Source organism: Pelobates fuscus, chromosome 8 (assembly GCF_036172605.1).
Source record: "Pelobates fuscus isolate aPelFus1 chromosome 8, aPelFus1.pri, whole genome shotgun sequence".
Taxonomy (NCBI): domain Eukaryota; kingdom Metazoa; phylum Chordata; class Amphibia; order Anura; family Pelobatidae; genus Pelobates; species Pelobates fuscus.
This window is the reverse complement of record NC_086324.1, coordinates 142,618,517-142,643,500: the sequence shown is the minus strand read 5'-3', so window position 1 is coordinate 142,643,500 and position 24,984 is coordinate 142,618,517. Positions and strand designations below refer to the sequence as shown.

The 24,984-nt window shown below is 39.1% G+C and overlaps 1 protein-coding gene across 1 annotated transcript in view; it reads right to left on the bottom strand.

Moving 5' to 3' along the window:
* DNAH3 (dynein axonemal heavy chain 3) overlaps positions 1-24,984 on the bottom strand; it is a 355,798-nt gene that overhangs the window by 30,959 nt on the left and 299,855 nt on the right. The window contains exons 43-51 of the mRNA XM_063430376.1: positions 22,819-23,113; positions 22,449-22,628; positions 20,443-20,566; positions 18,875-19,031; positions 18,212-18,355; positions 14,741-15,407; positions 13,451-13,616; positions 11,274-11,490; positions 8,694-8,876 (exon numbers count right to left, since the gene is read on the bottom strand). Coding sequence (XP_063286446.1) covers positions 8,694-8,876; positions 11,274-11,490; positions 13,451-13,616; positions 14,741-15,407; positions 18,212-18,355; positions 18,875-19,031; positions 20,443-20,566; positions 22,449-22,628; positions 22,819-23,113 — 2,133 coding nt within the window. The remainder of the gene's footprint in view (positions 1-8,693; positions 8,877-11,273; positions 11,491-13,450; positions 13,617-14,740; positions 15,408-18,211; positions 18,356-18,874; positions 19,032-20,442; positions 20,567-22,448; positions 22,629-22,818; positions 23,114-24,984) is intronic.

Here is a 24,984-nt window from a genome sequence, read left to right as displayed (position 1 = left end):
GAACACTGTGTGATAATCGACACTAAGACTCCTTTCTACACAAATATAAACACTGATTGTAAAGACAGAACATATAATAATGAACTGGGCCCTAATTAGATGAAACAAATGTGTAACAAGCATAATTTATAAGAAAACTATTTAGCAATAATCCATTAGTTTCTAGATAGGTCACAAGCCATTACACCCTCTATCTTCTTCCGTATTCAGTATCTGGTTCTTCAAATGCACTTTTCCAGCATTCTTAGGGATAAGACACCGATTGGTTAAATTAGTGCCCACTCCTTCCAGAGTGGGAGTGGAAAGCATAAGAAAGAAAAAGCATGTAAACAGGAAAAAAAGATCACACGGTATTTACCACATTTTATCAGCCTGCAATTGTATTATTCAAAGCTAAAGCTTTTTCATGAGACTTTTGTCTCAAAGTTATGCATGTTGATTTAAATCCATTATCTAATCTAGTTCTTATATACATCTTTTCACAATTTTGTTCATAATTTTGATGCTGTCATAAATGCAGAAGGACACACAGGGATTTTCATGAAACTGTGAATCATCTGGAATTCTAATTAAATATAATAACATTGTAGGACAAAATATAAAATAGAGGACTTTTTCCAAGAACTCAAATCTGAAATTCACATTGAATTCCAGATGATTCCCTATATCAAATAAATCATAAAAGGTGCCTTATTTGTATCTGGAGCGGATGGGGATTCTTCTAAAACTAATGGCACGTTGGTTAGGCTTATACTTCAAACACCTGTTTTTACTTTTATTTTTTTCCTTATTTTATTTATTTACACTGAACAAAATTATAAACGCAACACTTTTGTTTTTTGCCCCCATTTTTCATGAGCTGAACTCAAAGCTCTAAGCCTTTTTCTATGTACACAAAAGGCCTATTTCTCTCATATATTGTTCACAAATCTGTCTAAATTTGTGTTACTGAGCACTTTGCCGAGATAATCCATCTACCTCACAGGTGTGGCAAATCACATGCTGATTAGACAGCATGATTATTGCACAGTTGTGCCTTAGGCTGGCCACAATAAAAGGCCACTCTAAAATGTGCAGTTTTACTGTATTGGGGGCATCCGGGGGCGGTCAGAAAACTAATCAGTATTTGTTGTTACCACCATTTACCTCACGCAGTGCAACACATCTCCTTCGCATAGAGTTGATCAGGTTGTTGATTGTGGCCTGTGGAATGTTGGTCCACTGCTCTTATATTAGCAGGACCTGGAACACGCTGTTGTATATGCCGATCCAGAGCATCCCAAACATGCTCAATAAGTGACATGTCCGGTGAGTATGCTGGCCATGCAAGAACTGGTATGTTTTCAGCTTCCAGGAATGGTGTACAGATCCTTGCAACATGGTGCCATGCATTATCATGCTGCACCATGAGGTGATGGTCGTGGATGAATGGCACAGCAATGGGCCTTAGGATCTCGTCACGGTATCTCTGTGCATTCCAAATGCCATCAATAAAATGTACCTGTGTTCGTTGTCCATAACATATGCCTGCCCATACCATAAGCCCACTGCCACCATGATCCACAACATTGACATGAGCAAACCGCTCACCCACACTATGCCATACACGCTGTCTGCCATCTGCCCTGTATAGTGAAAACCGGGATTCATCCGTGAAGAGAACATCTCTACAAAGTGCCAGACGCTATTGAGTGTGAGCATTTGCCCACTCAAGTCGGTTATGACGACGAACTGCAGTCAGGTCGAGACCCCAATGAGGATGACAAGCATGCAGATGAGCTTCCCTGAGACGGTTTGACAGTTTGTGCAGAAATTCTTTGGTTATGCAAACTGATTGTTGCAGCAGCTGTCCGGTGGCTGGTCTCAGACGATCTTGGAGGTGAAGATGCTGGATGTGGAGGTCCTAGGCTGGTGTGGTCACACATGGTCTGCGGTTGTGAGGCCTGTTGGATGTACTGCCAAATTCTCTGAAACACCTTTGGAGACAGCTTTTGGTAGAAATGAACATTTAATTAATGGGCAACAGTTCTGGTGGACATTCCTGCAGTCAGCATGCCAACTGCACGCTTCATCAAAACTTGTGACATTTGTGGCATTGTGCTGTGTGATAAAACACATTTTGAGAGTGGCCTTTTATTATGGCCAGCCTAAGGCACACCTGTGCAATAATCATGCTGTCTAATCAGCATCTTCAAATGTCACATCTGTGAGGTGGATGGATTATCTCGGCAAAGGAGAAGTGCTCACTAACACAGATTTAGACAGATTTGTGAACAATATTTAAAGGAAATAGGCCTTTTGTGTACATAGAAAGAGTCTTAGATCTTTGAGTTCAGCTCATGAAAAATGGGGGCAAAAACAAAAGTGTTGCGTTTATAATTTTATTCAGTGTATTTATAAATTACCGTATTTTTCGCTCCATAAGACGCACTTTTTTCCCCTCAAAAGTGAGGGGAAATGTCTGTGCGTCTTATGGAGCGAATATGAAGCTTTACTTACCTGTCTTGCAGCGTTGGCCGGCAGCACAGGGCGCACCGCGGTAGTGGAACTTGAATTTCATGTTCCGGTTTCCGGCGGGACTGAAAGGAAGTGTGCACAAGTGCGCACTTCCTTTCAGTCCCGCCGGAAACCGGAACATGAAATTCAAGTTCCACTACCGCGGTGCGCCCTGTGCTGCCGGCCAACGCTGCAAGACAGGTAAATAATTATGGGACAAGGGGAGGGGGACAGTATGGGAGAGAAGAATATGGGGAGGGGGATGAAGTCTATGGGGAGGGGGGGATGAAGTCTATGGGGAGGGGGGTGGAAGTCTATGGGGAGGGGGGGGAGGAAGTCTATGGGGGGGAGGAAGTCTATGGGGGGGAGGAAGTCTATGGGGGGGAGGAAGTCTATGGGGGGGGAGGAAGTCTATGGGGGGGATGAAGTCTGGGGGGGGATGAAGTCTATGGGGGGGGATGAAGTCTATGGGGGGGATGAAGTCTATGGGGGGGGATGAAGTCTATGGGGGGGATGAAGTCTATGGGGGGGGATGAAGTCTATGGGGGGGGATGAAGTCTATGGGGGGGATGAAGTCTATGGGGGGGGATGAAGTCTATGGGGAGGGGGGGAGATGAAGTCTATGGAGAGGGGGGGAGATGAAGTCTATGGGGAGGGGGGGAGATGAAGTCTATGGGGAGGGGGGGGAGATGAAGTCTATGGGGAGGGGGGGAGATGAAGAGTATGGGGAGGGGGGGAGATGAAGTCTATGGGGAGGGGGGGAGATGAAGTCTATGGGGGGGGGGGGAGATGAAGTCTATGGGGAGGGGGTGGATGAAGACTATGGGGAGGGGGTGGATGAAGTCTATGGGGAGGGGGTGGGTGAAGACTATGGGGAGGGGGTGAGTGAAGACTATGGGAGAGAGGAGAAGACTATGGGAGGGGGGGACACTATGGGACAGGGGAGAAAAAAAATATTCTGTACAAACTGTCCCATAGTAAGAAACACTATGGGACAGTTTGTTCAGAATATTTTTTTTCTGGGTTTCTTCCTCTAAAAACTAGGTGCGTCTTATGGTGAGGTGCGTCTTATGGAGCGAAAAATACGGTAGTTCATTTTTTATTTATCATTTTTTTTAGTTTTTCTGTATTTGGAAAAATGAAGCATAGTGTGTTTTTATTATTATTGTTGCTACAATACTAGTGCAAACATGAGTTTATTTTGCAGAGATGTCAGATTTTTAATAATTAACAATTTATTATGGCTTTGTTCACCACAATTTAATAGAAAAACAAATAAAGTATGTGATCAGAATGTTAGTCAATAGAGCAAGAGGTCATAAAACAATAAACAAGAGTACCTACACAGGAAAAAGCCAACAAAGTTATGGTCATGCAGCAGAATAGACAAGCGAGAAAGAAGAGAAAAAGAGAAAGAACATTAGAGATAGAGAGAAGTCCTGGCCAAGTGAGTGGGTGGTGTGTCTAAGCCCTAGGTTAGAATGTTCACATTAAGTGCTTGCGGGGCAAATAGCTCCATCCAGAGATTCCATATATATAGAAAGTGATCACTGTCAATTTTTACATTCTGATCAAATACCAAATCTTGGTACCAGGTCTTGACCAGGTAAAGTCTAAGGGCTGTATATACCCTATGTATAAGCTTGTGAACTACATGGGGGAGACTACAGGCCATGTAGTCCTTATTTAAGAGTGCTTTCCAAATATCCGGAAGAACAGCGACCCCAACACACCCTTGCAAGTAATGAATCCCACAGTGGCTTACGTTTAAGGCAGGACCACCAGATGTACCCTCTAGTTGGGTTTTGATACTCTGGACAGGTATATGTGCCAGGATAATACAATTTTAGAGGAGCCAGATTTTAAATAATTGGCAATTGGTGAATTTGGGGTTTCCTTTGAGCCACATTGTCATTCACTCTAGCTGCTGATTTAATTTCTATGAGTATCCTCATATATGTCTCATAAAGTGTTGCTACTCCCTTGTCTATGTCCCTCCAAGTCAATGGCGCTACCATCTGCTCTACCTCTAGGGCTCCGACCTCTCCTTCACCCCTCCTGTCCAATGAATCGCCAAATCCTGCCGCTTCCATCTCAAAAACATTGCGCACATCTGACCCTATTTAATGCCTGATATGGCAAAGGTGCTTGTCCATGCTGCTGTCCTCTGTCGCCTTGAGTACTGTAATCCGCTTCTCAGTGGTCTTACATGTTCCTAACTTGCCCTGTTACAGTCTATAATGAATGCGGCGGGGAGGCTCATCTTCCTGTCTGCCTGCACCTGCTGCACCTCCTGCACCTTCCCCCTTTGTCAGTCCCTCCATTGGCTTCCCGTAAGATATAGGGCTCAATTTAAAATCCTAAAACTTGTTTACAAATCTCTACACAATGCTTCTCCCACCTACTTATCCTCACTAATACACAAATATGTCCTGTCTAGGCCCCTACGCTCTGCCGGAGACCTATGTCTAATCGCTGTTCGTACTCCTACCTCTGATGCTCACCTTAAAGACTTCTCTAGGGCTGCACCATTCATATGCAACGCACTTCTTCTCTCTGTTAGACTCTCACCCAATCTCCACTCCTTAAAAAAATCTTTGAAAACGTGCTTCTTTAGAAAAGCATATCAATTAAACTGTGAACAGTTTTCACTCCCCATACCCCGATTCCTCTCCTGCAACTCTTATCAAAACAAAACACTAAGCCCTCAATAAATATTATCCTAGCAACCTACTTTTCTACCATTCTAAGATTTTTCTTTGTTACACAGAGGTTGCAATCTAAGCTGCATGTAACAACAAGTCACTAACGGATGACTCCCCAAAAACTTTGAAAAGTTGAGTCCCAAACCATGAGATTATATCCACATGGCTCTCAAACTACTTATTCAAAAAGAGTAACAGGGGACATTACCCCACGCTATATATCTCAAATTAGTATGGCAAGTGTAGCTCTAGTTCCTTGGCTGTGTTAGCTTATATTGAACATTTATGTGTTTGATGACTGAATGCTACAATTTGCATTTTAAGTGAAAACATGGTAGAATAAGGAAAGACATAATTGACAAGAACATAACGACCTATGATTCACATAAACGTTAGCTGAGTAGTATAGTCTATTAAACAATCATTATAGAAGTTGTAGCTGAATTTGTATCCTGATGTTTGTGACAGGGATTTTCAGAGTCCCTAGGGTAACGGTCTTTTGCAAGAAAATTAAAATATAGTATATGCCACATTTTGATGTAAGGAAGTATGCAGTTCTTTATTATTTTTACAGTCTCATCCTTTTCATTTATTCCAATAAGGTCATCTGAAGCAGAAGCACAAAGGAAGCTGGGGGCTGTAAGGGTAAGACTCAAATTGCTATTGGACTTAATTTGCAGTTAAGAGTCATTACACTTCACGAACATGTGGAGTTCTAAAATTAATCAAAAATAATATTGGTGCCACAAAATGATAGTCAGATTCGAGTGCCAGAGGCAATTAGTGTCCTGAATAGGCTTCTGACAAAGTGATAGTAATGATATCTTCTGCACAATAAAAGAATATTCTCGTGACTGACATTTGAGATCCTGAAAAACACACAGCAAGACACATTTCTTTTAGAACACACAAAGACAGAATATTAAGACATGTAAGAATGGGGTTCTGGCCACTGGCCAATTACAGCACATTTGGTTACGTTTCCAACAGTGTTGCTAATTACTGGTTATATGTAGATATTTTCTTCTGCCAATATTTATAGATATTTGGTATCGATACTCATCAACCTTTTCACACCGACTGACCTTGTCGCAGCTTTGTTTTTGCACCGATGTTCTCTGTTTGAATAACTCATATTTATTATCACACTATTAAAGGGTTACTCCAACCCTTTTAAGTAATTTTTTAAGAGTTTTTTTCACCTCATAATGCCATTTCTAGCTAGTCTCCCCCAACCCCCTTAACAGTGAAAATAGGATTTAAAACTTATTAAAATCCAGCACCAGGCACACATCTCTCTCCTCCATCCAACTTCACAGCAGCCCTCATGAGAAGCCTGTGATTGGACTGTTTCACCGTCTCAAAGAGAAAACTGTTATTAATTTTTTTTTTCAATTTTTATTTTAATGATAATTTTCAGTAGTATACAACTGTACGTTAATATAGTTAACGTTTGAGACCAGTATGTAGCAGGCCTTCTCGGGCCCGAGTTACAAGCATAGAACCCATTCAAAGTATAGAGGTAGGCAACAAAAAGAAAGGAAACAAAGGAAAGAAACACATAAAAAACATAAGGTGTAAAGCAACACATGGCAATAATCTTTTTGTCTGTGTCATCGCGTGATAGGCCGCTGTTCAGCTTCTGTGCATAGAGTGTCTCCCAGTGGGTTGACCCAAAGTTCTGAACTTGCACATGTGTATGATCATAGTGAATGTTCAGTGTGCTCATGGCCTGGATTTTTTCGAATGGGTCGAATGTTACGTTTGCTTTCTTGTGCCTCTCTCGCTCATTCCAACAGCTACGTCGACCTCTAGTATGGAGCTCCCTTGGGTTGCATTTTCCCCTGTCGGGTTAACTGGTATGCCCAACGTCTGGGCCAGAGTCTTAGGGTTGTCAGCTGAGGAGAATGTGAGTGACTCCTGTTTGTGTGAGATTGCCAGAGATCCGTCGGTGTTCCACCTGAATTTGATGGAGTGGTCTCGTAAGGTCCTTGTAAGGCCCTCGAGAAAGCTTCAGCTGAGCACCACACAGACATGCCTGTATCATTGCTCGCCAATCCACACCCCCAAACTGCAATTAAATTAATGGAGGGAGGCCGTGGGAGGGATGGGAAAGTAAGCTTTCCCTTACAGGCATGATGCCTGCAGTGGAGAAAGTTGTTACGCCTGTTGCCAATGTGCAGTGCGCACTGACGACGGATGTGAAATATGCACAGAATTTACATTAGGCAGCCCAGGCCAAAGTTACATGTACCGGGGGTGTAACTAGCTCCCAGAACAAAAGGTAATATATCTGTGGATGTGCAGCCTTCGAAGCAGAAAAACTGCACATCCAAACTAGTACCATCATGACCACATCAAATCACTGAAGTAGTCATGGTGGTTGGAGTGACCCTTACATTTCATATCCTGATAATTCTTGAGAAAAATGTTCAGACATTAAACTGCCCATTATGTTAAAAATGAACATGATGGAAGCTGATGTTGTGTAAAGCAAACGTCAGCAGGTCTTTAAGCCCTGCAGATAGTTTTATGCTTGGTTAAAATCTAAATTATTCTGATTATATATTAAGGCATGGCTAAACATTAGTCCTACCACGAAAATGTGGACTATTTTTTGAGGGATGGAGTGGTTGTTTGTAGGCTTGAGCTGGATAGTGGATAAAGTGATAACGCACAACTTTGAATATAATACATATTTTGCATGTTTTGTGAGTTCTGTGGGAATCAATATGAGATTGAGATGGATTATTGGCTGTCTTAACTGAACAGCCACAGTCAATCACAGAAAAGAACAAACAAATAGTTTTTAAGCAGTACCTAACCTCACTGCAATTCCCCTATAAAAATTAAAAACCTAAAGAAACATTTCATTCCGGTGAGATAGCCAAGTGGGCTAATGCATCAACATTTGAATCTGTTCAACTCTTGGTCGCATGTTCATATCCTCCCAGCAAGGTCAACTCAGCCCTTCATACTTCCGAGGTAGATAAAATGAGTACCATTAAATTGAGGTAATAGTAACATCCCCAGGATGTACTTGATAACCAGAGCAATCTTTATGTATCTTTCCTGGTTAAATACTTTTTTATTATTATTATTCCGCCTGGAGAGTACATCCTCTGTGAAGATCTTGAATTCCATGGCTTACTTTCTGCACTTTACTGTACTATCAGGTTCATTCTATTGGTACTATAGGGATATGTGGCAGCACTGTAGACCTAGTCTTACTATTGTGATTTCATCAGACCTGACCTCCTACGGTGATGCAGCATATACTCTTCTGCAATAATGTATACCTGACAACATTCAGGATGCCAGCTGCTCAGGCATCGCCAGGGGTGTTTCAAAGACGAAGTCAGACAATTTTAGTAGCTTTAGATCTGCAAAGCCAGGGACCTTATTTTCTGAAAAGATTGTATCTCTCGTTGCAGTTGACAGACCTTTATAGAACACGGAGAAGCTTGCATCTGTCTATGAAGTAATTTTTACCTTGATTGCTTGCGAAACGGCCGCAGCTTCATTAGCCACCTTTTCATCAGCAGATACAAGTTCTTTTTTAGCATCCACATCTACCGTCTCCTTTTCTATCTTGATCATCATCCTCTCTGTTTCGGCTGAAGTTTTAATCAATTCCGGTTGAAGTGCAGTCAGTTCTTTTTGCATAATCGCGACCTAACACGAATGACACGGTAAGGAGAGATAATTAGTAGCAGCATTGTGTGATAGCAGCGAATGCAAAGACTACAATGGGAATCATTAAATCTCATTAAGTATAAGAACCAAACACAACAAATAACAAAGCCATGTATATCACATGCCACACTTCTCCCTCCAACTAAAACAAGATGTTCTCATGTCAAGAAATGTACTGTTAATTATTCATATTCAAATACCCAAACTAAGATTACTTTTCTATAGATTGTAAGTAAAGTTTGATTAGGGAAGGAAATCCTTTTAAAAAACAAAAACAAAAACAAAAAAAACAATCAAATCATTAGTAATTAGTAAGTATTGTATATTGATTGTCACTGATATCTCCTCTCATTAACATGTTCTTCGAGGGAGCTTTGGAAGTCAAGAAAATGATACTAAAAATCTATCTACTGTTTGCAAGATTTTCCGCCTCAAGAAACATCAAATTAGACCAGGTATTACAGGCAACTCTCTGACTTTTGTGGAACTACAATTCCCATGATGCTTTACTACCCTATAGTAACACTGGAATAGACAAGGAAACTCCCAAGATACGTTGTATACGTGGTGATGCTTGATATACCTGAAGTAAACTGCCAACTGCATGCAGTAACAACGGATGAGAGCCGCTACACAGAGCAGTTACACCATCTGTTCCCAACAGATAGCGTGACAAATGGCTGGAAAAGCATCACACGATTTATAGTTTCACAGCAGTTAGAGGGCTGCTTGCTGTGTACCGCTGGTAAGACTCCTATATAATCATACGTGGTGTATTATTATAGACATATACAATTTCTAATATAAAGTCTGAGTCTAGTTGTTGCATTGCAAGTTTAATAAAATAGCTGATAAAAATACATACTTTACTGGTGTGTTGGGTAAAATGAAAGATGCAGGGTCTCATCCATATTTTACACAATCCAGCCTCAAAGCATCCCTATCTAAAGTAGTTATGTGAACTATTCAATTTAGCTGGCTGCATCCATGACTGTGGAACATCATGTAAGCAACACCAGGAAAATGGTTAGCTCAGAGTAGGTACCAACTACAACACCAGGAAATGGTTCGATCAGAGTAGGTAACAACTACAACAACAGCAAAATGGTTAGATCAGAGTAGGTACCAACTACAACACCAGGAAAATGGTTAGATCAGAGTAGGTACCAACTACAACACCAGGAAAATGGTTAGATCGGAGTAGGTACCAACTACAACACCAGGAAAATGGTTAGATCAGAGTAGGTGCCAACTACAACACTAGGAAATGGTTAGATCAGAGTAGGTACCAACTACAACACCAGGAAAATGGTTAGATCAGAGTAGGTGCCAACTACAACACTAGGAAATGGTTAGATCAGAGTAGGTACCAACTACAACACCAGGAAAATGGTTAGATCAGAGTAGGTACCAATTACAACACCAGGAAAATGGTTAGATCAGAGTAGGTACCAACTACGACACCAGGAAAATGGTTAGATCAGAGTAGGTACCAACTACGACACCAGGAAAATGGTTAGATCAGAGTAGGTACCAACTACGACACCAGGAAAATGGTTAGATCAGAGTAGGTACCAACTACGACACCAGGAAAATGGTTAGATCAGAGTAGGTACCAACTACGACACCAGGAAAATGGTTAGATCAGAGTAGGTACCAACTACGACACCAGGAAAATGGTTAGATCAGAGTAGGTACCAACTACGACACCAGGAAAATGGTTAGATCAGAGTAGGTACCAACTACAACACCAGGAAAATGGTTAGATCAGAGTAGGTACCAACTACGACACCAGGAAAATGGTTAGATCAGAGTAGGTACCAACTACGACACCAGGAAAATGGTTAGATCAGAGTAGGTACCAACTACAACACCAGGAAAATGGTTAGATCAGAGTAGGTAACAACTACAACACTCGGAAATCTGGACCTCTGCTGATATACATTGTAAAGCAGCTATAAATGAACTGATTATGAATTTTGATTATGAATTTCATAATTTCAAGTTATCAATTTCAGCTATTTTGACCTTAAATTTGAAATTCACTTTGAATTCACCTTGAATTCTCACTGACATGAATAGCGCAGAAAGACTACAGGGTACTTCCATTGTGACTAGCAGGCTTGAGATCACATCCCATAAGTATGATCAAAACAAACTTCTGTTGACACATCAAGAAAAAACCTCTTAGAGGTGAATTTACTAAGCTGTGAGCTGTTGTGATTTTACTACAAATGTCATACAAAGGTACCATTTATTTTATTTTATATGCTTCAAAATAAAAATAGAGGGACACTTCAGAGGCATGTCACTGCTTTCAAAATATATTCTGGTATGTTCTTCTCTATAATTAATCTAACACAATTTCAAACTTACTTGTGACGAAGCAAAGTCAAGTTTCTGTAAACCCACAAGGTAGCGGTTTCTCATTGTATCCACTTCATGTCTTTTGCTGTTTAACAAGGTCTTGAAAGTCAGGATCAATTCCAAATAGGACGTCGGAGTGACATAATTATGCCTTCTCAGTGTGTTGTAATAACTGTCTGACAGTTGTTTGACATTTTCTTGAAAATACTTGCACATGGAGACAACCCTAAGAAGCAATGCGTAGAAATCAGTATGGTCATTTGTAGTATTCCTTCTCTTGAGAGTTTAAATACATTTATAAAACCAGAAAGATAGGTAAATGCTAATGTGTGAAATGTAAAATATGTCTATACATATCTACATACATATCTTATTTGTGACAAAAAGCCTCCGGCATATACAACGCGAGGAATAGGGTTAGCTAGTTGGGATGTGATATATGGACTGGTTCACTGCAAATAAGCAAACCTTTTATGCTACAAATGCATTCAATCGCGTGCATACAAATCATTGCTTTCCAATGCTTCTGTTGAAATTGGCACCTTTATAAACTGTTGAAAAAGTGACAGACTCCCAAGCTGTGCAGTGTACCTTTAAGGGTGTTTATATAATATATAATGGGTGAGTTAAGGGTGTTTAGGGTTAGCAAGAGTTATATTTAAAATTAGCAGGTTAGTAGTTGTGACTGTATACAGGAAGAGGGATGTAACATTAAGATTAGGGGTTAGGATTAGAGTTTGTGAGTATTTAGGGCAAGGAGATTTAGGATTAAGACTAGAAGCCAAAGTTAGTTAAATTACTGGGTGTTTAGGGATAAGGGAATTATTGGGTTAAGATTAACATGAACACAAATGGTTGTGTGCGCATGATGGAGTTAGCATTTTATTAAAATGTTGATTGGTTAATACATATTTACTTATTTATTAAAATTTTTCATGCAGTTTAAATAGGTACATGATATATATTAAACTCAGGAAGTAGGCATGACTTTCATATAGTGTCTGCTTCTAAAAAGAGTGGCGCTTAGAGGAACACTATAGGTTCCTCAGTATAGGTACACCTCAGCTCTGGGTACAGTGTCCCTATTGCACTTAGATCTGCAATGTAAACAATGCAGTTTTAGAGAAACTGCAATATTCACATTGCAGCACTAAGTCTGCCTCCAGTGGCTGTCTCCCAGACAACCACTAGAGATGCTTCCGGAATGTTAACAGACTTTTGGTCCCTTAACTGATGCTGGACATCCTCACGCTCTGCATGAGGACACCCAGCGTCATCTATTTCCCCATAGAAAAGCATTGATTCAAACCTTTCCTATGGGAAGGTCTAATGCGTATTAGCGTCCCTTCGTTGCATGACATCGGAGGCGGCAGAGCCGCGACCCAGTGTTAAAGGTCATCTGTGCTGAGATCAGGTAAGTCAACAAAGTATTTTTAGGATTTTTAACCCTTTATTCATCTGGCGGGGAGGGAGGGGGAAGGGGGATGGGGAGCAGAGGGAGCTATGGTGCGCAGTCCTGTCTACATCACCTGTCCCACTTAGCCGGTCTCCAGGCACCTACCCCTCTCCCCACTCAAGCCCTTTACCCTATTCACAAATCAAATAAGCAATACTTGAGTCAACAGTCCTTCCTATGGTCATTCAAGCAAACATTAGCCCTATTTTCCCTGCACTAACTACAGGAATATCTGGGACATGCATTTATGCATATTTTTTGTTAATAATAATAGAAAGTGTGTAATGTTACACAGCAACTCAGGGCCAGGTAACATGCAGTTCTTCCAGAGGGGCACAATTAGAAATTCTACCAACTAATAAAAATTACTAAATTGATGTTCTCCACTCTGAATAAACTCTACCCTTACTGTAACAAGCGACTAAGCCACATTTTAATAAAGGCAATTAATTTAGCAGTGTCCTGTTTGATCAAATGCAACTCATGCTAACTGGGTCAAGCAATATCAGTAATCTGATTCAATGTTCTTATTTTTCTATTAAATCAAAATGCTATAATGGCTTTTAGTAATGAACCAGAAAATTTGTGCCTGGTATCTAATACTATTCCTCTGTAGCTAACTTTCCATTTACTAATTAGTGATCTTTTTAATGTGCAATTATGCATTTTGCCGACTCAGGCATTAATGCAACCAGAACAGAATGTTAATTTGATATGAAGAAAATCTTACTCTTTTCTAATTTCATCCTCAAGGGCCACATCTTCAAGAAACTTATTTGCAACCATTTCCAAAGCATCAGTTGGCCAGGTTTGGAACCAGTCTATAGTACAGCAATTGATTAACGATGGAAACATGCGCAGACGGTTACGGAAAGCATCCCCGATAGGACTCATTGCTAAATGGAAACCAAAGAAAATTTAATTATACTTAATATACAGTAGGTCTTTGATGAACCATCAGTCTCCGGGAACCATGGCTAGAGTATAATCAAATTTGACTGACAATCTATATCATAGGTAAGCTATTATTTATAGACAGATTGAATGGAAAAATTATTGTTCATATGTAACTGTGAGTTAATAATGTTTATGGAATCATCTTCTGTATTTTCCATGGGTTATCAGTGTAATTTAATGTTATCTACCTTAAGAACATTGCCCACATCTGCCCTTTCTTATGCAAGGTTCTACTAAGAAGCTTGTTCATGCTCTAATTTCTCACATTGATTAATGTAATTCTCTCCAAATTAGTCTCTTCAGAAATGATACTGCCTCGCTGCAGTTCATAATAAATGCTGCAGTCAGGCTGATTTTTCTCTCCAGTTGCTCCTCTCACACCTCACCTCTTTGTCAAACCTCACATTGGCTTCCTATTCCTTATACGGTTCAATCCAAAATACTAACCCTTACCTATAAAGCTCTAAACAACTATAGCCCCTGTTACATTTCTTCACTAATTTGTAGGTACGCCCCCTTCTCGGTTGCTCTGCTCTGCCTGTGAAATTCTCCTGTCCGGTACTCGTATCGTTACTGCTAACTTTCGCTCGCAGGACTTCTCATGGACAGCTCCACTCTTCTGGAACAGCCTGCCTACTCCACTAAACTCTCCCCTAGTCTTCAATAATTTAATAAGTCCATCAAAACTCACCTCTTGAGAACGACCTGTTGGCCATCCAAGATTATTGTTATTTTACAAAACTATCTTGCACTTTTTCTTAAAGGACTACACTCCACTCTCACCTTCCAATTCTGCAACTTTCCCTCCCTGTTTGTCTGCTGTCCCTTTGCGGGCCTTTCTATTGTGTGTTTTTTTTTTATATACCACCTCTTCTAGATTGTATGCTCTTTCAAACATGGTCCTCGACTACCTCTTGTTCCAGTAACATGTTGTAATTGTCTCATATATTGTTATTTTTCCCTTTGTGATATTGTGAAGCACTATGGATCATGTTGGCATTATATGAATTCCAATAATAACAGTAATATTAAAGATTTGGAATACTTTTAGAAAAATACGCACCCAGTACTATATGCAAGTTGTTTCTCACTCTTTCTATGAAGAAGTTATACATGGCCATTGGAGTGGCTTCAATTTTTCTGCCTTCTGTCCGTGCTATTGACTGCATTTTTTCGACTATTTCTGCCTTTTCATCAGCTGGGAATATATTAGGGACATCGCCAGTGTTCAAGAGCATGTTTATATCCTCCACAAATACCTCATCTTTTATTTGGTTATCACAAAAGAGGAACACTGTGTTTTTGCCAGCCACACCGGCTTGCAACATAATTTTCTTAATATCTTCTCGCCACTCAATAATGGTGTAATTCTTGGTAATCTCAATTTGAAAGAGCTCAAAGGAGTTTATGAAGGTGGACAGTTTTGTTGCGCTCTGACGGCCGCTTCCACCTATGCCGACCAACAGTAGATGGCCATTGTCCTGTTTTAGCACTCGACAGATTCTTGAGATGTGCTCAATGGCAAATTTAAACATTACCAGTGACATAGGTGCTTTGCTCATATTGTTGAATTCGTCCAAGTAGTATTCCATTGTAGATGTCAGCTGTTTTAAGTCAGTGATTTCATCATACACTTTAATGTCACTGTCAGGCTTGGCAAAGTCTCCAAAGAAGAGACTTCGAATGTTATCATCGACTACTTTTCCAGTAGGTGCTAAATGAATGAGAAGCTGAAAAGAAAATGTAACATTTAAAAAGACTCTCGCCTACATTTAACATATTAAAGATGCCATGACTTCCAGTCATAATTCAATATGCCACTGTTTTGACTATTGTGATTCTATGAACATCCCATAAATATTCTATGAACATCCCATAAACTAGTATACCAGATCCTCACCACCTTGATTAGTTTATAATGTAGTCTGCTGTGATGATTCCATTGTGCTTTTACTTTGATGTTTCTGAATTTCCACTCTTTCCTTCTTAGTCCCTAGGGCAGGCTTCCCCAAACTCCGGCCTTCCAGATGTTGCTGAACTACAACTCCCATTATTCTATGAATGAAATAGATAGGCTGAGAATCATGGGAGTTGTAGTTCAGCAACATCTGGAGGGCTGGAGTTTGGGGAAGCCTGCCCTACGTAGTGATGTCCCATAAAAGAGCCTGGAGAACCTGTTTGCATTTTGTCTCCTGACAAATTTTCTTGTTATAAATGTTTAAATTAAATGTCTGATTAATGAGCCGCTGACCTGGACTGGACTTTGACTATGTTATAACTTCATGCCACTATGCATCTATTTCAAATACAGGGATTGGCAGTGTTCCTATTGGAAGCAGTAGGACTATAGACCCAGGGTGGTGGACTTATGTCCTGAAGTCATTTAAAGTCATGTCCTGCGTCCTGGGCTTCTCTCACCTCCTAGTTCTCTTACAGCTTCAATAGACATATATAGTATACGAAGAATAGTTTTGACATATTTATACACAAGTTAATATAATGGTCCAAATAAAATCTTTAAATAATAGGTAGATCACTATTTTAGAAATTAATACACATAGCTTCTAATCCTGTTAAGTCAATAACAAAGGTGTTACAAGATGTATAGGTTTATTCACTAAAGTGAATTGAACTTGAGAATTTAAGGCCAAAATAACCGTACTGGAAAAATTTCTCCAATTTACTTTAAATTTACTTTGTATTCCCAACAATTCTCACTTCAGTAAATAACCCTGTTAGTGTCCCGTATTGCTTTACATCTGCAGCCGTATACTAAAACACTGACACCTAACGTAGCAATACTTAATAAGAAAGTTGTCTAGTTTTATTTTTCTAGCTTGAACAAACATATATATGTTTTAGGTTGTGATTTGACACTCCTCAAACTCTACATTGTTAGTATCTCCCAATATTGTTGCCCTGTACTATTTTATTTAGTGTATTTTCCCTTGTCCTGCCTACACTGCAAGACAAGGGAAAATACCGTGAAAAAAATAGTACTAATGCTGACCAGTTCAGCTAACCACTGATGGATTACTACGGTTAAAGGGGCACTATAGTGTCAAGAACACAAACGTGTATTCCTGACACTATGGTTCTAAAACCACTGTTTAGGTGGTTGGCCCGCCTTACCTCAGGTTAGAAAGGTGATTTACTAGTTTTTTTTCCAGCGCCACGCAATGCTCCTTGTGTCTTCTCCCACCCCACCCCCTTGGCTGACATGCTCCTTGCTTCTTCCCCCACCCCACCACCTTGGCTGACATCATCAGAATTGTTGAGCTCATTCAATCACAGTGCTTTCACGTAGAAATGAGGAGTGGCCACTAGAGGTGTTCTTAAGCTGTAATGTAAACACTGCATTTTCTCTGAAAAGGCAGTGTTTACATTAAAAAGCCTACAGGGACTGACTATAGTCACCAGAACAACTACAATAAGCTGTAGTTGTTCTGGTGACTATAGTGTGCCTTTAATCTCAGCTAGGAAAGCCAATTCAGAATGATGGTAGATATAGGCCAAATAAAAAAAACTCTCAAATAAATTGCGCAACATCCACAAATCAGAGGGCAAACCTGAACCTCTTCCCAAATCACAGCAAATCTGGAAGCAAATTTCTACAACACTCCCAGAACAGCCTTCAATATATGCAAATTAGCACTAATAATGGTGTCAGTTTTTGAATTTTCTGCCCATACTTATTTTAACTTGCAGGTACATTGTAGCTTTTTTAGGTAAAAGGATTTGAATGCAAAAGCATGGCAAAGCTTTCAAACATAATTGACTAATTTCATATATTTTTTTTCTATTGCATTTAAATTCCTGTTAGAAGCCCACTGAGCAAATTACAAAGCTCTTCTGTGCTTATAGGCTATACAATTCATAGCTAGATTCACAGAGGTTAGTCATTTTAAACCTTTGCTTTAGACCACTTTTTTTATTCAAACATACAATATATTTTTTATATCAAAGTTTATTCACTGTAAAAGAACTTTTAAATATTTTGTGGGCTGAAATACGCAGCAAACCTAAATAAATACTATTTTCTTCTAATGAATCATCACACATGACACGCTAACACGTGGATTAATTGGGCTTGAGAGCCAGAATAGCAAGTTGCCACAAATAAAGTGCCTGGCAATATGCTACTCTGAATCGGCTAGTAAGGAATACTGGGAACATTGTAAATTTGTAAACATTTGCATCAAATGCAAACAGCATCAGCTAATGAGGAATCATGGGAAAATTGTCAGTTAGCAAAAATTTGCATAAAATACATCTTCATTTGCAGAATGGCATTTGATGAATTGGAATAAAGAAATAAACACTAATAGAACCACTACTTCTTTAAATCAGTAAAAAAAAATACTTATTTTGCACAACAGCATATGAAAAATGTTACTTTTTTATCAAGAGGTTAAAGCATTAAGTTTCAAGACACACAGAGTAATAAATGAGCTCTGTGATTGCTCTGATCCTGCTTTCTGGTTAAAATGAAGTTATATATCTTATTATAAATGTATCTACATATTTGTTGTACCTTGTCAACGCTCTGCTTGAAGACATTGGATGTTGTCTCTTTTACCATGTTAAAAAATGTGTTCCTGTCGTCAGGATCAGTTAGTCGGTCATAAAATACACGGTAAACTTCATGGATCCATAGTCTGATGAGCTTGTCGGTGTCCTGGAATCCGTAAGATATAGAGATAGATCGATAGATAGATACATAGATGTACAACCTCGTTATACATCCTGAGCTCATGTATGAATCTCAAGAGCCCATTTAGCATAATGATGCAACATTTTAACATTGTCATTTTCACATTTTTGTTGAATCTAATCAAGACATATGCATGTCTAAAATCTAAAAGAATGCTAAATCTTAAAAACCTGCCCTAGTGGATTCACCTTGGTTTGTGCCTTCAAGAAAAACTTTAGAGGACACCAATGAAGACAGTTCAACCTTTCACAGTGGAACATTAGTATCACACACCTGTACGACAGTTCCATAGACCAGGTCAATAATAAAATTTATGCAACTAAACTAGACCAAAGAATTCTAGAACACATTTTATATTAAACATTGTGAAATATGTTAACAAAACTTTTTCTAAGAAAAAAAAATGCATATTGGCTCTGTCCAAGTAAATTCTTATTAATTTTAAAGTAATCTTAATTTCAGAGGAAAAGTCAAAGTACTTACCTGTAGGTGGGTATGTGGACACAGCAATACTCCTCGGACAACACGGGAAAAGTCTCGCAGATTAAAGACATAATGGGATTTAGATGGCGTTGGGAGGAAGTTTTCGACAGCTGTTTTGTAAATGGCCATGGTGGCCTGAATCATCAGTTTGCCAGATCTGCAATGCAACATAATTAAATCAAGACATTAGCATTCATTTGGGGGAGCAGTGAGCAAAATGACATAACCCTGTCGCTGACTGAAAGTGTAAGCCCAAAAATATTCCAAGCTTTGTGCTTGGAACTAGGGTCATACGTTCTATGCTTGGCAAACCATTAGGAATTGCTAATGATTGGTTAACCCTTTATATTTGTAGGTGCCCTGGATAATAACTATTTGGTGCATGTTCATGAATTGCCTATGAAGGGTAAAGATGCAGCTTTAAGAAGGCAAAAGATGATATTAGTGATTTAGTACAGCTGCCACTTTGCTTGAAAAACTCATTTTTCTCTATCGTATAATTGACGTGTAGGTGCAAAATCGCTAGTTTATAATACAGGGGTGAAATTGTTACTTCAAAAACTGGGGCAAACCGATATAATATTTGAAGAAACCAAAATATGTAATAATAAGGGGTGTTTGATTGTAAACACAACCTAAGATTACTTCATTGCCAAGTCCACCTCTTTTCCGGGTGGCCTTGCGAGGCAATGTTATTTTTATGTTATAGTTTTGTCTTTCATGCGCTCTCCTTGCACACACTATATTACAGAGATTACAGGAACACGATCCCCTGTGGAGTCAACTAGAGAATTATCCCACATACAAAACAGCAAAACAGCTCTCCGATTCACTCAGTGGATCATCAGGTACACCTTTCCTCTTCCCTTGTAATGTAAAAGTAGGGAAAGGTATTTTAACAACGGCAGGAGAACTACTACTCTATTACGTCACTTTTCCCATTTGTTTCACTGGAAGTGTTTGACCTATGTTTGCCTTGTGCCATAGAGCTTGGAGATTTGGCTGAATTGAGCAGGTAATTACTGAAGGATTCAGGCCAAATGGTAGATAAGCAAGTAGCAATAACCAAGTAATTCGTTTTTATAAAGAACACAGAGCAAAGTGTCATCCACATATTTACTTCCAAACAATATGATGTGCCGAGGGATAGGATCTCTTAAAGTTCAATGCTATTCTAATTAGATCTTATTGCAAGGTCTTTTTAGACAATGTTAACTTTGCCATGATGTGAAGACTTCTTTCATGTTTCATCTGGGAGTCTGAAGTTTAGATAGAAATGTTCGGCTGAAAAAACTGTATTAACATTGCAAACAAAAAAATACATTTATTTTCTGTATGCTATCTCTATGATGACTGTCTGTTGCAAAGGACAGAGCTGACAGAGAGACTGGCAGGGAGCTAAGATTTCCGGATAAAGAGATATGGATTTCTACATTCTATTTTATCTTTCACACATCACATACATATATTTGTTACATTTAAGGATAAGTAAATACAATATTAATAATCCCAGAAAGTGACAGGTCCTCTTTAAAAAAAAATGAAAGGACCTTAACAGAACACACTACCTTATAAATGCAACATCGAAACCTTTGCCGAAGTGCCAATCAGATATTGTGCTAAATATTTTGGTTAATGTTTCATCATCAAAACCATTTATGGATACAATGTTCAAGTGGCGAGTGAAGCGGCCTGTGGACAAACAGGAAAGACAATGTTAGGTATAAAAAGTGCCTGCACAGAGCTTCCATTTACTAAACATTAGGATTTTGGAATAAAGACTTTGAATGAGTAATTGTCTTTTATAAAGAAGTCTGAGAGGGTAAGTGGCCTATTTATCAATAAAACATAAAAACCTGCAGACCATTCTGCCAGGCTAAATACATTTACTGTATACATACATATTAGTTACATAGTTACATAGTTACATAACTGAAAAGAGACTTGTGTCCATCAAGTTCAGCCTTCCTCACATATGTTTTTGCTGTTGATCCAAAAGAAGGCAAAAACCCAGTCTGAAGCGCTTCCAATTTTGCAACAAACTAGGAAAAAAAATCCTTCTTGACCCCAAAATAGCAGTCAGATGTCTCCTTGGATCAAGCAGCTATTACCCCACTAATTAGAAATTATATCCCTGTATGTTATGTTTTTGCAAGTATTTATCCAATTGCAGTTTAAACATCTGTATCGACTCTGACAAAACCACCTCTTTAGGCAAAGAATTCCATATCCTTATTGCTCTTACTGTAAAACAACCTTTTCTTTGCCTTAGATGAAATCTCCTTTCTTCCAGCCTAAATGTGTGACCTCGTGTCCTATGTATAGCCCTGTTTATGAATAGATTTCCAGATAATGGTTTGTACTGGCCCCGAATATATTTGTATAATGTTATCATATCCCCTCTCAGGCGCCGTTTTTCCAAACTAAAGAGATTTACATTTTTTAACCTTTCTTCATAACTAAAATGCTCCATTCCTTTTATCAATTTTGTAGCTCGTCTCTGCACTTTTTCTAGTGCCATGATATCCTTCTTTAGAACAGGTGCTCAAAATTGCACAGCATATTCAAGGTGTGGTCTTACCAGCGATTTAGAAAGAGGCAAAATTATATTTTCATCTCGAGAATTTATGCCCTATTTATACATGACAAAACCTTACTGGCCTTAGCAACGGCAGATTGACATTGCATACTGCTACCTAATTTGTTGTCTATAACAATTCCCAAATCCTTCTTGTGTGTGGTTATCCCTAATTCACTACCATTTAGGGTGTAAATTGCTTGTGCATTCTTAACCCCAAAGTGCATAACTTTGCATTTTTCTACATTAAATTTCATCTGCCATTTTAGTGCCCAGTCCCCCAATCTATCCAAATCCCTCTGCAGCAAGGCAATATCCTGCTCACATTTTATTTAAATGTGTACAAACAAGCAATGGTACTTGCATTAAAGGGACACTCCAAACACAGTGCTACCTGTGCTATTTGCATAGGTTAAACTATAACAATGTCCTCTGCCCTCAGTTGCTTACAGTTACAAGACTTTGCGGAAATGGCTTCAGCTATAATCTCACTCTTTCAAACACAGACGTTACAGCCGATATATATGCTTCCTACTACCTATGTGAATAGGGTATCCCTGCTTTACAAGTCCCCTTCATCGTATACAGGCCTCTTTGCAGCTTACTACAAAGAAACTAAATCAGTGTGTACATGTAACACACTATTATGTCTACAATTCCATTCGGATAACTCTGAATAGAACTATCACTAAACTGACAGCAGGTGCTGTGCAGCTCCCATTAGCTTATATAGCATTCACTTCATTTATCTGATTAATAGAACTGCTCCCAAGTGATGAACTACATGTCCTTTTAAATCTATGACTCCCTATATTTTTGTATTGAGAAAAAGGCTACCTTGAAAATAATTTGGCTTTAAACAAAGTGAAATCTCACCTACTATACTGTTTTATAAGTCTCTCCTAAAATTCAAACATTTGCATGTTCTTTTAACATAGGACTTCCACTGATCCCTCTCTACTATATTAGATTTAAAAAAATCAACGATTTGCTTACCTGTAATGTCATTCCTCCCTCCACCAGGGGGACCCATTGCTGATATGAGCTCTAAATCTACAATATCCAGTCTTGATGTATCCTTTCTATCATACCAGTGTCCATGGTCTATCCATTGTCGAAGTAGTTCAATGGGTGGCTGGGCTCCATATACCTCTTTTGCAGGCATGTTTAGATCATCTGAATGTTATGTAAAAAACATGATTGATTGATTTAGTATTCATATTATGTGTAAAACTGCTGGTTTTATTGGGGGTCCTTGAAAGTAAATGGCATCTGGACATAAATTAAATATTTATTTTCCATGAAGCAAGATTTTGATATCTCAAAATATATATTCTGAAAATTCCGTAAAAAGATATGGTCTTACCTACAAAAACCACTGCCTTCTTTCCTACTGGAGGTCCATAAAGACCCTTTCGTCTCCTATCCAACTTAGAGAATATAATATCTTGAGTCTGGTTAGCAGATGTTCTAGCTGAGAAGTTGATGCAATTGGGGACAAATTTTTGTTTGGGGAGTTTTATTAAAAAGTTGTTGGTTATTGCAGATTTCCCGGTTCCAGTTGGCCCAACAAACAGCATAGGAATGGAATGCTCCAAATAGGTTTTCAAAAAGAAGGACTGCCGTGCGGTTTCCATCGTAGGGATAATAAGATCAGAGACCTAATGAAAAAAAGGATGCAATGTAATTATTGCAAATAAATGAACTGCAGCGGAATCCAATTCACAGGGCAATATATTGACCTGCTTCGGATATACCACGGAAATAAACGTAACAGATTTAAAAGCAAAACAATGACACAAGCAACTTTCTGGGAAAGTAGAATCAAATATTAAATTAACTCTCCAAATAAATGTTGTCTAAATGCATTCTATTATATTATTCTAGCCCCATAAAATTCTACAGCTCTGTGCAATGTTTAGGAACTTAAATTGAATCTGCTATCCACAAAGCACAGAAATGACACTGTTAGCTTTGGGTAGCTGTACAAACGTACACATTATGTTGCAGACATTAAAGGCATTCTTAACTGAAGATTGCTTCTCCCCCCTCCAAGATGGCTGTTGTGGTGGAGCTGAGTGGATTTGCTGACATCCACCCACCTCAAAATGACACATTTACCACCACACACAGAACAGAAAGAGCTATGCTGGAGGTGCGGAAGCAAGGCACAGAATAAAAAACAGTCTTATAAATATAATATATGCCCTCTCGATATTGTATGAAATCAGTATGTTTGACACAAATATGAAATAAAAAAAAGAAATAAAAAAAACATAAAATGAAATAAAAAAACATCCTAGCGCACATTTGCACAAACACTGCACAGATGATAAGTAGCACTGGCTGAATATTAAGACAGATTACAAAAATAGCTGTGCACAGACATATTTACAGAATACCATACATGACTAAAAAGACGAACAACATACAATGGTATACATGAACGTAAGGACTGACCATAAACAGTTCTCAGAAACAGGTACCAAAGAAAGAATTAAAAAGGCAGGTTATAACAGTAACTGGAAGCATTGAATGGTGAGCACTATAATGGTTTAATAACCTCAGAATAAAACAAGGGAATATAAAATCAAGGACATGCAATACACAAACAGCTCCTGCAGGGGGCAGAATGGTTGGGGTAATTATCTAAAAAGGGGGTGGTAAAAAAGGAGCTAGTCCAACATAGGCCTCCATAATAAGCTTTGATTCAATACTGTTAGAAAAATGTTCCAGATGATTTGTCTTCAAAAATTCCCGTAGACTTTAATGGCGACTTCTGCAGGTGAACCATTTGGAAGGTTTTCCTAGCAGTAGTGAACCATTTGGAAGGTTTATTAAATCAAGGCCACAGTGAGATAAAAGGAGGATGAGATGGGACAGGAAAAACCCTGTATAGTTCAATAAAAGATGCATACCCTTTATCCTTCCATATTACATGCCATATTTCTGTGCCAGCCTCCTGTCTGTGTTCTCAGATCAGGTTTCCTGTACCCTTGTCTGTATATTTCAGCTCCCCATTTGTAATTCAATGCCATCTCCCTCGGTAATGGCATTCTCCGTGTCAGTCTCCATTTTTTTTTTGTTTCCATGCCACTTTGCCACAGAGCAATTGGGCAGATTGGACACTTACTGACAGCCCAACGCTGTGAGGGGCCACCATCAATTCAGCAGCCACATGCTCATTGAATAGTTTTGGGGAACTCACAAAATCTTCAGCCAACTGTAGCCTTTATATGGCCCCTGTTAATCGGGCAGTCTTTGCCAGCCCCTGTCCCTGTGCCTTGACTTTTGTAGAATATCCACACTCTCCGTGTTCTTGCAGTGCTTTTTTTTTTACCAGCACCAGCTTACTCATCAAAGTCATACCACAGTACAGTGTGTGTGTGAATGTGTGTGAGTGTGTGTGAGTGAGTACGTGTGAGTACGTGAAGGTATGGAGAGATGGCATAGTGTCATGTTTCCACTCTCTGTCTCCGTCACATCATTACTGCGCACTTAAAGTCGAAAGCGATGATTCTATCGCTAGAGA